This window comes from Macadamia integrifolia, chromosome 12 (genome assembly GCF_013358625.1).
Source record: "Macadamia integrifolia cultivar HAES 741 chromosome 12, SCU_Mint_v3, whole genome shotgun sequence".
Classification (NCBI taxonomy): domain Eukaryota; kingdom Viridiplantae; phylum Streptophyta; class Magnoliopsida; order Proteales; family Proteaceae; genus Macadamia; species Macadamia integrifolia.
Genome location: NC_056568.1, coordinates 19,931,214 through 19,945,930, shown reverse-complemented (window position 1 = coordinate 19,945,930; position 14,717 = coordinate 19,931,214). Strand labels below are relative to the sequence as shown.

The following is a 14,717-nucleotide window of genomic DNA, read 5'->3' as shown; positions in this document are numbered from 1 at the left end:
CTAGCTCATAGTGGGAACAATGACTGATCTTGGACAATGATAAAGATTTTCTCTGTGCATATGAGCATTTCTTTGTGACACAAGGAAGCATAGAAGGACTCGTGTCATCATAACAAGATCATGAGTGAAGGAAGAATTGTTATACTAAGTATTACCAAAAAATAGGAAAAAAAAAATTTATGTATCATTCCTCCTTGAAATTTGAATGGATTATCCATCTAGTTTTATTATATAGATAATAGGTGATACGATAATCCTGGTCATTGGATATCCAGAAATTGGTAAGGATTATTTTAACCCCTCATAAAAGGTTAGGATTATATTAAATTAGGGCATTATATGGCACATAAGGCTAGAACAGAAAAACTTAAAAGCTATTATGCCTTTTCGAAGTTTAATGAGATTTCTATTTGACAAAAGGTTTTTTATATACACAATCATACATACAACCGTTGGAGAAGGAATGAGGGGGTCTACAGTGCACCTCCTTATCCATGAGAAGTACCGAAGCCTCTCCCTTTTTTGTTTCACAAAATAAAATAAAAAAAAAACTCCCTAAACATTTATATACACTTAAATGATTGGTGATCTAAGTATTCTCATAACCAGATTCCTAAAGTATTGATACACCCAACCAAAAAAAAATCTTTAATTGTTTTTTTTTTCTTCGGATAAATAGAATCTAAGTGTTGTTGATTCCACTTCTTCCCAAATTTTCATCATCTTAACTGAAAAAAAAAAAAAAAAAAAAAACAAAAATCCAAAAGATACCCTATGGAGATGTCAGTCGACTCGGTAGATAAAACTTGCTCTCCAATAGAGAAACATAGGGTTCGGAGTCCCACGTGACACGGATCTCATAGCACTTAAGCCGTCCGTCAGCGAAGGATATCGTTGCTGTGGCCACGTGGCGAGCGCCGTCTGCTCATCGTATTTAATTCCACCCCGACTCTTCGCTCTTTTCCGTTCAGAGCTATGACTACGCATGGTTGAATATTTCTCACTTCCCACTCTCACTCTCTCACTCTCACCCTCACTCTCTTCCTCCCACTGCCTCTCTGCTGCTTGGTTCTCTCTTCTGCTTTTTTCTCTCCCATCCAAACAGTAGGAGGCGAAAGCTTCCTCTCAATCGAAGATTATGGATTCCATCGATCCTACGCGGGCTTTCGTCAAGGACGTTAAGCGTGTCATCGTCAAGGTGTCATGCATTCTCATATTCTTCTTTGTTTTCCACTTTTCGCTTTCAATATCGGGCTTTTCTGGTTTTCTTTTCGTTATCCTTAATTTCTATTGCAGTGAAGCATCTAATGATGTCTGAGGCAGATTGGAGTAGTTTTCTTTGCCGTTCAATTCAATTTTTATACGAGTGTTGATTCCTTGGACATGGCGGTGGTTTTATTTGGAGTTTTAATGGAAGTTTGAACAAAATTTGTTCCTAGATTAATATAGATGCCTCATGGAAAATTGAAGCTTGATTGTTGATGTCAGAGATCTGGGAGAGGGCTAATCTAGTTTTAAGATTTTTCTAAGGTTTTATTAATGAATTGTTTTCTTCTTCTGTGTATTTTTTTTTTGGTTGGGGGTGGTGGTGACGATGGAAGAGGGAAATGTGTGTACTTGAAACATAAGCTCAGCAAACAAGTTGCAATGGGAATATCTAGACATCTCTGGGGTATTATCCCATAATCCTGGCATAGGAGAAACTTTATGATCTTCCTAGAGTCTCTACAAATGTGCAAAGAAGAGATATTCTCGAGTTGAATTTTAGCCTTGATCCCTAGAGTATGCCTGTGCCTTGATTGCTAATAAGGCGGCTGCTGAGTCTGAGAATGCCTGGAAATTTCTAAATCCTCAAATTCTAGCTTCTTGAGGGCCACCGAGAAGTCGTTGAGTCTCGTGGATTAGAATAAGAGGTGGACGGCAGCTCACTTGTATGATGGTTGTTTCCGACAATGCAGCCTAGTGAACGAATTTTACTGCCTTTTCCCCTGTTTGAACTCTTCTACTAGTATAATTTATCTCACATGGGGAATCTTATCTTTCTGTGGGATTATGGTAGTTTTTGTACAATCTGTTATCATGCTTACAGCGTGAAACAGGGAATGAATAACTTGGGATTGCTCTGGTTAACTCTGGCAATCTCATGCGAATTTCTCTCTTTTATCCCAATATCATGAAGGATTAGTTGAAATCAATTCACAGGGCCTGACGCTGCTTTTGATATTTTGTCTGCGGCGGTGGCTCTTATTAGGGCCCGTTTGATAACGTTTCAAGAAACGCGTTTCCAGAAACAGCAGAAACGGAGAAAAAAGCGTTTGATAAAACTGTTTCGTTTCACTTATTTTTAGAAATAGAAATAGAAATTTTTACTTATTTATGATTCAAGAAACGACCCAGGTGAAACAAGTTCAACTTGTTTCGCCGTTTCTGGAAACGACTTGTGGCAATTCTTTCACTGGTTATCATCGACTTCTAAAAACATGACTTATCAAACACCTTCAATTCCGTTTCTATTTCTAGAAATGGAAATTTATGTTTCTGCCGTTTCTTGAAACAGAAACGGTAGAAACGTTATCAAACGGGCCCTTAAAATTAAACTGCCTTTTAACATTTTAAATGTAATGTTAGAAATTCTGATGCAGAGGGACTAATCTTAATTCTTCAGTGCCTCTAAATACTGCCACTTTTCACATGTTAGATGACCATGGGTCATACCATTGCTGAAGAAGTTGCAGATGGTAGGAAATAAGTGGGATTAATTATTAGAATAAGGAAAAGTGTTAAGTTCTCCTAAATGACTTATCACAGAAGACCAAGGTAGGTTGGCCGTATTAAACAATTTAGCTGCTGTTTTCTTTTGATAGACTATTTCCACAGAATTGTATACAAGTTCTTCCCTTTACATTGTTATTGCTTTTTAATAATTTTTTTTAGGGTGCATTTTAATAATAATACAAGTTTTTTTTTTAATTATTATAAAGAGGACTAAAACAAACTGAAGGAAACTATGACAGTTATGTTAAATAGAATAAGTGCTTAATCCTCTAGACTTTTTGACGCTAGAACCTCAATTCTGCTAAACATTGACATTGGTTTCACTAACGTGCAAAGTTCCAATTTTGATGCAATTTTCATTTGGGTGCAAAACTCATGAATGGTACTGGCGTTTCTTTAACATATCCTTATCTATGAAAGGGTCGATTTTTTATTTTTTTTTTTGTTTGGGGGGTCTTGGTGTGGTGTGGTTACATATGGTTTTCGCAAATTCGAGGTTGCTTACTCTTTGTCTTAATTATGAAAGGTTGGAACAGCAGTTGTTACCCGAGGTGATGGAAGACTAGCCTTGGGAAGAATGGGAGCACTTTGTGAGCAGGTATGCTTGGTTTGTCATCCTTGCTTATTATATAATGTTAGGATTTGTTTTTTATCTCTTTCGTCAGTCCCTGTGGCATGATTCAGATCTTACAGCTTTTCTGTCTGGATGGAACACCTGCAGATTAAAGAAATGAACACCCAAGGCTTTGAGGTTATTTTAGTGACATCAGGTGCAGTTGGTGTTGGCCGCCAAAGGCTAAGATACAGGAAACTAGTCAATAGCAGGTTCATTTAGTTTTCTCTATGTTGTCATATATTACACTTTAGCATAGAATCAACAATTTGGACTCTTCCACTGAACAAGAGTCCTGAATCTTACATTTTAATTTTTTGAAGTAGGCATAACTCGTTCCTTGATATTTATCTAATTAAAGTAATCATGGTTTTGGTTTTGGTAAACATCAGACAAACATTTGTTTGGGATCCAGAAGCAACTCATTTATATATTTCGTTTATTTTTTGCTTGCTTTGCTGCTTATAATAGTATGATAGTATGAAAATGAAGCAAAATGTCATTATACTTGTTTGCAGTACTCCTGGTTTTTAGAGTTTGGCACAGGGAAATGAGCTATCTGAAAGAATCTTTGTGTTTGTGTGTGTGTGCACATATGCATTTTTGCAGCTTTGCTGATCTCCAAAAACCACAAGTTGAACTTGATGGAAAGGCGTGTGCTGCAGTTGGTCAGAGTGGTCTTATGGCTCTTTATGATGCATTGTTCAGTCAGGTTTGCTCATCCTTCTTACAAATCCACCTTCTCCTTTATTTTCCATTTTGTCTTCTTCTTTCAAAGAATTTTCATTTCCCTATTATCTGTTAGTAGCTTTCTTTTGAACATGTATAGGTTTCTCTGTATTACAGCTGGACGTGTCATCATCGCAGCTTCTTGTGACTGATAATGATTTTAGGGATCCAGATTTCAGATTGCAGATTTCTGAAACAGTGCAATCATTGTTGAATCTGAGGGTTATACCCATTTTTAATGAGAATGATGCAATCAGTACCAGGAGAGCTCCATATGAGGTATATTAATGTTCCATAATTGATTTTTCTTTTCTATCTTTTACTGCTCTGTTTGATAATTTGGGGTTTTTCTTTTGGGGGGTGGGGGTGGGGTTGGGGTGGTTCCTTGCTTTGTTGAAACAGTTTCTCTGGGGCTGGTATACAGGGACTTGATCGCTAACAATCTTTTGATTTGTTGAAACAGTTTCTTTGGGGTTGTCATACAGGGACTTGACCGCTAACAATCTCCTTATACTGTTGTTTCCATTGCCTTGTAATATAATGACATGGAACTAAATGTCTGCAAAGATTGGGTGATATTGCCCTGGATGGACTGAAATCAGGACCAAAAAATGAATTTAGTCCCTTGCTTGTGTTGATATTTAACGATAAATAGAATTCCTTGAAATTGAAATTCTCTAAGTACCTATTTTTATTGAACTTATAGAAATTCTTATAATGATATAACCACTGAGTCATACTTTTCTGTTATCATCAAGCCCATCAGTCATTAGCTAAATCCTTCTTGTGAGTTATGGCTATGTGCCTGAAGGTGCCAGAATCTTTGTGCATTCTTCTAAGCTTTTTAATTATGCATCCATAAAAAGATGCTAGGCCATCGTTGGATTATTGGGAAAAGAAAAGTGATGTACGGTTTTTTATTAGTTTGAATCAATAAACTTTAATTTTGGTTTTTGAGATGCATGAACTGAGAGGCCACAAGCACTTGAGATGTTCAAGTGTGTGTGTGAGACAGAGATGTTCAAGTGTGTGTGTGAGACATGAGAGAGAGAGAGAGAGAGAGAGAGAGAGAGAGAGAGAGAGAGAGAGAGAGAGAGAGAGAGAGGGGGGGGGGGAGAGAGAGAGAGAGAGAGAGAGAGAGGGGCACCATTCATTAGTTTCAGGATGCCTCATTTAATTTGGTAGTCACCCATAATGATCACCTGCAAGTTAAGAGAAAGAGAGGATGGTTGTCCATTGTTTATTCTGTAAAAAAGAAGGGGTGGGGACCATAAGTGGGTGATATTCCTTTTTCTTAAGGGAGCTGTGTAGATCACATGTGTATGCCTATATTACCCAATCGAATTATTGGATTAAGTGAATGGTGACCCATAATGTGATGGATGTGATAATAGATTCTTACTTATTGTTTTAAAAATCTTATTGTTAGACCAAAGATTATGATGAATTCCCACTTATTAGGTTCAGTGGAATTAATTAGGGGTTATGATCTATACCTAGTTATTAATTCTCAACAAATTAAACTAACATTCACAGCCAACGTATAGGAAGAATAGCTGTGGTTGGTGTTACCAATGATTACTAGTTTGAAAGGACTTGAATTTGAATTTTCGAATACACAGGACTTTTAGAAGTTGCTATGAGAGGATGGAACGAATTGTTAAGGTGTCTCTACAAGATTAAATGATATATTAGGGAATCTGTGGATTGGATTTTTTTTTCTCATGTATGAAGAATAACAATGGGGTTCTGAGGTATTTGTGTCAATTTTTGAATTGCTATCTTCGTCTATTCTTTACTTTTTTAATGTGTGCATACATACTGAAGCCTACACTTTCTCCTAAGTCATGGACCTTGGTCAAACATTCGCAATATTTAAAAGTAATGCTTTGTATTTTAACATTCTCTGTTAATGCACTATCTATCAGAATATTCTTCTATTTCTTTTGGTTCATGTAGCCACAAAAATTTCAGCAACCTTACTCGGAATCATAATTGATTGTCAGTCAATATTGACTTGTGTGATGTTGAGACCATTAAACTCCTTAGCTGCCTTGGAGCATTCTCGTATGTAATGGGAATATCAGACAAAACCCATAACCTTCTCTTGATCTTGTCTATCGCTGTGGTTCCCATATCTTCTTGTCTTTTTCATCATACAAAATATCCATTTTCTACTGAAAGATTCTATGGAATATGCTAAGGTATGCAATTGTTTGTAGTGGGTTTGGGAGTGCAGGAATGAAAAGATGTTTGAGGATGTGATCAGGCTCAAGTTCAATGGCTGCTCTCATGGGGACCTGGGCTTCTTTGGGTTTGTGGATCTTCAAGATATACAGCAACACCAGTGCATGTGGCTCCTGCTACTGCAGGATCTGGGAGGGGCAAATGCACACAACCTTTCCCCTTGCTTTGTAGAAGAGGCTGTTTCCAGGTTTTCAACCTGTGATCAACATGTTGCAATAGTGTAGCTTAAATGACGTGCCACAGGCTCGCCCACTTTTTTTTTTTTGGGGGGGGGGGTGTTGGGATCTTCAAGATCATAGTGGAATTTTTTTCTCCTTCTCATGGCTTATTGGGACCTGAGGTTGTACCTTTTTTTGGGCCCTTCTCTCTAAAGTTTTCATCTTTGCTGATTGGCTCAATTGAGTCAAAGTGGCAGTTGAAGGAAATTATTACAGAACCATTAGATTCAATACTGTGGGAACGTTTTTACTTTGTTAAGCAAGATCCTGGGTTATTGGGAACTTCTTTACTTTGTTAAGCAAGATCCTGGTTTTGGCACTCTCTAGCAACACCTCTTCTCTTGTTGGTGTATATTGCCTGACACTCCAGCACTTGATGAGGCAAAGTTGGGAGTTCAGTGGATCGCACTGTAATGTCATCTGACTTTGATTTGTATTGCCTCTTTTTCAATAAGGTTTTCCTAGTTCATTATGATGTGTTGCATGTTGATCTCTGGAAGAATATTAGAGGAGAATTTGAACTATTAGAATCTTAATTTTTCCTTGTTTGTTGCTTCTGGAGCTTCTATAATGCCTATGTTCACACACACACACGCACACGCACACGCGTGCGCTCGTGCGCACATACTCCAAGAGACACCTCTTATTTTCTGGACAGCATACACCAGGTTGAGTTGCTGCTTCTTTACCCAAATTTTATTGGAAACCTTGTGTCCATGCCCACTTATTGGTGTTATAGCTGAAGTTCATTTTACACCTCCGGAGCAGTTATTGATGGTTCTCAGCCTATGCCTTTTGAGTTATGTATTTTATTTTTCTGATTTTTGGCATTATTTGCAGGATTCTTCTGGCATATTTTGGGACAATGACAGTTTAGCTGCTCTTTTGGCTTTGGAGCTGAAAGCTGACCTTCTTGTCTTATTGAGTGATGTAGATGGCCTATACAATGGGCCTCCAAGTGATCCAAATTCAAAGTTAATCCACACATACATAAAGGAAAAGCATCAAGGAGAAATCACATTTGGGGACAAATCTAGGGTAGGAAGAGGGGGTATGACTGCAAAAGTAAAAGCTGCTGTCTACGCAGCTTATGCTGGTATCCCTGTTGTAATTACGAGGTATACTTCTATATTATGCTCGGTGCCACTAATGAAAATATCAGATATTAGTACTTGGAATATATATATATATATATATATTCTGCTTTTAATCCAAATGATCATGAAATTGATAGCTCTGAATTTTCAGTTATTTTGACATGAAGGACAATTCTCAGTTTTAGTTTGTCATTAACTGAAAATTATCCAACATAAGTTAATCATGCCATCTTCCAATCATATGAAGGTGGGAGTATTCCCAGAGAATCTTAGTGTGAATAATGATGTGTTAACTGAGAAACACCAAATTGAAGTGGAAAAGTTGATTGGGAATCCCTCTCTATTATTTGTTGAAACCAATGCTTCAGCGAGACTATTCCTCAGTTGGCCTGTATTTTTTCTGTTGAGCTCTAATTTTCTCTTCCGTTATATGCTGAAGTGGCTTTGCTCCTGACAACATCATAAAAGTACTTAAAGGAGAACATGTTGGTACGCTTTTTCATCAAGATGCACATTTGTGGGTTACACTCAAAGGTACTGGTGCACGTGAGATGGCAGTTTCAGCCAGGGAATGTTCCAGAAGACTTCAGGTGGATTTATTGTCACAATACCAGCATTTGTTTTGCTGAGTTTTGCATCTTCTATCCAGTTTTATGTCCATTTATTTCAACTTTAAACTACCAAGTACCAATATCGATTCTTTGTTGGCCTCTTAGTGCCTAGGTGTTGTGAATGCATGCTTATATTATATAAATGCCTTCGATGCAGAGCCTGTCGTCGGAAGATAGAAGGAAAATTTTGCTGGACATCGCTGATGCACTTGAGGCAAATGAAAACTTGATCAAAGCTGAGAATGAAGCTGATGTTGCTGAAGCACAGCAGGGTGGCTATGAGAAATCATTGATATCTCGGTTGACTCTGAAGCCTGGGAAGGCAAGATATGTTCTGTTTTAGATTGTTATTTTTCCAACCTCTGGTTTCTGACCTTCTATGATTATAGTCACACTGTTTAAGAATGATTTCAATTGATTTATTTCTGGTCTTTTGGAAGGATTAGATGCATGGTTTTGTTTTTATTTATTTATTTAGATAAGTTAGCCCCAAAGAGAGTTGAACTCTTGACCTCTTTATTGTGAGGAGTTGGTCTTTACCAACTGAGCTACCCTTGGGGTTTAAGATTTCTGCTGAAGTAAATCCTCGAAGAAGGGAGAGGCAAATATTCATCTTGCTGAATCCAGTGTGTGGTTTTTTACAGATCTCAAGTCTTGCAAAATCAATTCGTTTAATTGCAGATATGGAAGAACCAATTGGTCATGTTTTGAAGAGAACAGAGGTAAGGAGAGGGGGATGCGATTTAATTTTTTTTTCCCTTTTGCAGACTAATATTTTGACTTACAATACAGAAAGTGTAGATCTGAATAGCTGTTATATTAACCTCTGAAGTATGTGGGTGGCATAGCTGTAAATATTTAATTTCTCTACTTCAAGATTTAAAATAAATTAAACTGAAGTGAAAGGTGATTACTTACGCAGAAATATGGTAGTGGTAGAGCATGGCCCAAAGTCTGGAATGTGGGAGCTTACTTAGCACCACAAGAAGTTATAAATATTGATCTGGTTTTTCATTCCAAAGGTATTTCAGAAATGTAAAAGTTAAGTCCTCTGCTTGGCGATGAAAGGTCAACATTCTGATAGCTTAAATGGCAAAGGTGTCAAATACATGGTAGTTAATACAGTTGAGGTGGTCATTCTGAGGTTCTCCCCACCACAGTTATGAATGACCACAAAGTGATTGGTTTAGAAACTCATTTAAAAACCAGAATCACAGTGTGAAAAAAACCAGATTTATAAGATTTAAGATATCAGAAGATCAAGGATTCTGATTTGGTCAAAAGAGTGGTCATGTCCTCTATTTGGGAAGGAGAATATGATATCAAAACTTGGGACCAATCTGATGGTCTGATCTGGTAATATGGGAGACTCAAGATAGGATTCCAGATTTAGGGTTCCAGAACAATAAACGAAACCAGAATCTTAAAGAGACCAACTTATGTTAAACAGATTGTGACCAATAAACCTCAGAAACAATAACAGAATTATCAATCTGATTTTGACATCAACATTGGAGTTCAGAATTGAAGATTTTGGAAAATCCTACCAAGGAAAGGATTCCTTGAAACCAGCTCAAAGATGAATTTTGAATCCATGATACAATGAAGCATGAAGTGTGATTTCTGTATATGTAACCAGATTTGAAAACTCAGGTCTAAAAGCCAAGATTAAAGAATTCCTATTAAGAATAGGAAAATCTGAGACCCAGTTTAAAGACTAGATTTTTAAGAGCCAAAAAATAATTTAATTCAGGTCTGATTTGAGAAAGAAATGCTGAATAGGGACCGATTCAGAACTCAGGTTCTATAAAAAACTGTATGCGGGAAATAAAAGTTGCAGACTGGACCTGATTGCAGGAACTCGAACAATGAAAAGGAGATTTAAGAAGATATGACCAGCCTCTCACCTGGCCTTGCTGGAATCACATCTGCAGTTTTAGAATCTCACCAATAGAGTGGTTGAATCTCACAACCAGTTTCTGAGTCATACAGAAGAGTGACATGCTTTATTAATAATAAATCCGTACGTCTTTAATGGCTGGTTACAAAAATATATATAGACTCCAAAATAATATGATCATAACATGACACTAGAAATAGCCTAAACCAACTAGAATCAAACTGGCTTCTTAATTGACCAATGAAAGACTTAAAACTACTCCTAAACTGACTCAAGAATCAGACTTAAAACTACTCCTAAACTGACTCTAGAATCTCCAGCTGTGTTCGGGGTCCTGTACCAACAAGGAGTTCACATAATGAAAGAAAATCAACTCATAAGAGGACTTGACTTATAGTTTCCTAATCCTACCTGAAGTAGGACACATAAATATAATTGAAATAGAAAAAAGAAACTGAACCAGAACTCTACTTAAATAGAACTCCATAGTAGAGTAGGTATAGGATTCCCAGTGAGGCTAGACGCTAGGAATTCTGAAATTCCTGAAACCACAGGTACTTATTCTTCTCTTGGTGCTGCTGCTAGTGCCCAAATACTGCATCACATAATTTCTCCACTTGAATGTTTGACCTAATGTAGACTTCATTAAATATCATTAGTTCATTACATTGTTTTGGTAACTGACATTTGAGTTTCTGAGTGCTATTTTCATCCAGCTTGCAGATGGGCTCATCTTGGAGAAGACCTCATGTCCATTGGGTGTTCTTTTGATTGTTTTTGAGTCTCGTCCCGATGCTCTTGTTCAGGTAAAAAAAAAAAAAAAAGAGGATTTATTTCATGTCAATAAACCATGGAGCCTATTTGAATTGAGGTTGGTTAAATGATTGATTTGATCATGTCAGGTTCATTAGGTGGTAGTTTTTTCTATCTGGTATTATTAGAAAAGACATAACATTATTGTGGGAATGCGTATGTAATTTGTATTGAATAGGAATTAGTATTATGTATGAAGTATTTCTGTACTTTCCAGTCTTCTATTTGACAGTAATATAAAAGGGGGAGAGGTAGAAGTGGACTGCCGTAACCTCTCTTCTTCCCATTGTTTTGTTGTTTTCTCCATCTCACCTCTTCTTCCACACTGCTGCTATTTCTCACCTTCTCAAAACTTGGTTTTATTCTGCACAACAGAATTGAACTTGGTATCAGAGCTTCCCAGTTCTCTCAGCCAGTTTTGAGAGTTGGTGAGCTCTCCAAGCTCCCACTATCCTGGTAAGGATCTCCATCAAAGAAGCCAGACTCTGGTTGCCAAGGGTAAGCTGAGCACAGCATTCTACAACCATGAAAGGACAGAATGAAGGTCCGTGACTACGGGGAAGTCTTCCTGGGCAGCAGTAACAGAGACAAGCTCTCAACTATAGGAGATTTTTTGGGCATGGAACCTACATGTTTTGGGTCCCCTAGGGGTCCTTGATTTCTTCTCTATGACTTGCCCAAAGAGGACACCAGGTGCGAGTGTTATGATCCTAAACTTGAGGAGTTGTTCTATCACCCCTCGCTGGTTGTAGAGCTTCTTTCCATGCATCGTGGAAGTGCTTTGGGTGGTAATCCAGGATCATTCAGGTTGCCCAAAGAGGTGTCCTTGAGTGCCTCTAACCTCATATTGAGTGGCCATGTATTCTGTCCATAGGGTCTCAGAGAGGAATAGAGCAGGTTGGAAACAACCATTGCGTCAAGTTTCGTCCACTAGAACACATCAAATTCAATAAAAGCAAGTAAAATATGCATTACAAATGAAGAAAAATCATTTGATATTATAAAATGTCGAAGTGTTACAAATACATTTATATGTATACAAGTGTTACAACTATAAGTGTATAACCAAAGTAAAACTCGAAAGTCTGCTACAAAGCTGTTCCTCCAACTCTATGTCAGTACCACATATAGAGTTCTAAAAAAGCTAGAAAGATGAGGAAGATTGCTGACATTGATGAAACCATTCCTCTGACTCTTTCACAAAAGAAGACTATGCCATGCTATGTCCGAGGAAATGCTCAAAGTCCACAACGACCTGATAAGTCTCATCATCAACATCCTTTAGGTACTCCAACCTAGGATATAGATTACCGGGTCGGAGATGGTGCAAATGTGGATTCACTGTAGCTGCGTGGTGGACTAGGTTGATATGGTTGCTGGGGGTCTGGGTCTGAGAGGATGCACGTCACTGCCCTATGTATTCATTCCCTATTGATTTATTGAAAAGATGATGAAGAGGTATTCTGATCATACCCACCATACCCGACACTAGATGTCTATATGGGAGATGAGGATGCTCGTCATTGCCTTGTGTATCCATTCCCTATTGATGTATACATTTATGTTGCCCTTCCCTAATAGTTCGATTTCTTTGGTGGAATGATAGTGATATAGTATCAAAGCATGGAGGTTGAGTGTTTGACTCTTGGGAAGTGCATCAGAAGAATTTTCCCGACATTTTTTCTCCCTTGGCCCATTCGAAGGAAATATCACATGAGCTCCACGTGCAAGGACCATGGGATCTTGGCCTTCACATGCAGGGGAGTGTTGATGTATACATTTACGTGGCCTTTCCCTAAAACTTCGAGCTCTTAGGTGAAATGGTAGCGAGCATTCTCACCATATTTACTACTTCCCTTTAGTATGAGTCCTTCAAGTGTGTTAGACAAGGAAGAAACAACTATTTCCATGTCAATTTTGTCATCCGCTTCATCTGGCCTGAACTCGCAGTGTGGGCCTCTGGAGTGAGGCATGTGCACCATGGTCGGAGTGTAGCATGATCAAACTAAGTAATGCAGGAGTAGATTACAAGAAACTACCCCAGCAATTTATAACCCCAAACAATACAAATAGGACCAAGAAACAAAGAAATAAGACCTTCAAATAAACCCCCAAGGATACAATACCCATATAGGAGCAAAACCAGCCCAAAACACAACCTGATAGGAGAGAGAAAGACCTGCTATAGAGCTGGAGAGAGAGAGAGGTGCGGCCAGGTCTGTAGGAGTCCGATTGAGCTGCACTCTTGGGCGTAGATAGTCCCTAGGGAGGGTACAAAAACCCCCAAAGTTGAGAGGATTCTGACGGCTGGTTGTGAAATTACAAGCTTTCTTGATTTTCTGACCTAGAAGAAATAATTGCAGGCTTCAGGAGAGAATCAAATCTGGTTTGTAACTTGGACAGATCTGAACTTCTGAATATTCACAACAATCGTATACTTCAACAGCAGTAACTTTTGGATAAAATAGAAAGCTTTAACTAAAAAGAAACAAAGGGGAAAGTGGGGGAGGAGTGGCTGTCTCGGCCCGGGCTTCTCACCCACGGCTATCCCGGCTGTTCTAAGCAATTAACTGCAATTATTCTTTATTCAAATCTCAAATTATGAGTACATAGGCTCCTCTATTTATAGAGGGCAGAATAGCAATCAAACTACTACTAGGAGTTAGTTTCCCAATAGGACTAGACACTCCTACTACAACTAGGAATTCAAAATTGGACTAGGAATAATAAACCAATGTGGAAAACAAATAGAGTCCTAAGACAATTTGGACTCGACATACCACTTACTCAACTCGATGGGCCCAACGGCCCACTAATTAATTAAAAACAACTACTAATTATTCCCTTAGCCGATGGGCCCAATTGGCCCTTATTTGTACTTAGCCACACTCAGGTGGACCAAGTAGGGGTTCGGCTGGCTTCTTGGCTGGACCCTAGCCACTTAGGTGGACTAAGGCTGGACCCTTCTTCCTCTCATATTACCTTCCATAATGTGGATCTACATCAGCTCCCCCTTTCTTAGAATCATTCAACTCCGATGAATGGGTAAGGGACATGTAGTGCTTATAGAGGTCCATGTCAAGGCGTTGAAAGTCATCGGCATGGATCCAAGTACAATCCTCTCGTGGTCGACCTTTCCATTTAATGAGGAAGGAGTAGTACCTTTTGCCCCCACGAACTATGGTGAACTTGTTGTCGAGAACATCTTCGATGACATCATCTTTAGGGTTTACAAATTGAGGAAGTTTGAGGTTGTGTTCAGTGTCACCGTCATCAGAATGGTGTCCCAAATATATCGTCAGATCAGCTACATTAAAGACATTGTTGATCTTCAGAGTAGGAGGTAGCTCTAGCATATAAGCATTAGTGCCAATGCGCTTTAAGACCTTGTAGGGACCCATGTTCCAAGGATGGAGCTTGTGCACTGTACCAGGAGGAAACCTCTCAGGTGGAATTCGAACCATTACCAAATCACTAGGCTGAAATTCCACGTAGCGACAGTTGCTTGGTATCCGTCATTGCTAACAGCGATGCGACGACGAACATCAGCATGTACCTCCGTGATGTGTCTAAGGAACTCATCGGCTTCTACACTAATACGGGCCTGAGGTGGCAAAGGTACCAAGTCAACCGGTCGTTGAGGCTGCAGTCCAAGGACAATCTCAAATGGTGTACGACCTGTGGTGCGGTTGACGGAACTATTATAAGCGAATT

The 14,717-nt window shown here is 38.6% G+C and overlaps 1 protein-coding gene across 1 annotated transcript in view; it reads left to right on the top strand.

Annotated features, from left to right (window-relative positions):
- Nucleotides 1-958: 958 nt before the first annotated feature.
- The window catches only part of LOC122058224 (delta-1-pyrroline-5-carboxylate synthase-like), a 32,502-nt gene continuing 18,743 nt past the window's right edge, over nt 959-14,717 (top strand). The window contains exons 1-10 of the mRNA XM_042620804.1: nt 959-1,198; nt 3,302-3,373; nt 3,497-3,600; nt 3,998-4,100; nt 4,235-4,396; nt 7,423-7,700; nt 8,119-8,269; nt 8,448-8,612; nt 8,935-9,012; nt 10,907-10,996. Coding sequence (XP_042476738.1) covers nt 1,139-1,198; nt 3,302-3,373; nt 3,497-3,600; nt 3,998-4,100; nt 4,235-4,396; nt 7,423-7,700; nt 8,119-8,269; nt 8,448-8,612; nt 8,935-9,012; nt 10,907-10,996 — 1,263 coding nt within the window. The 5' untranslated portion in view covers nt 959-1,138. The remainder of the gene's footprint in view (nt 1,199-3,301; nt 3,374-3,496; nt 3,601-3,997; nt 4,101-4,234; nt 4,397-7,422; nt 7,701-8,118; nt 8,270-8,447; nt 8,613-8,934; nt 9,013-10,906; nt 10,997-14,717) is intronic.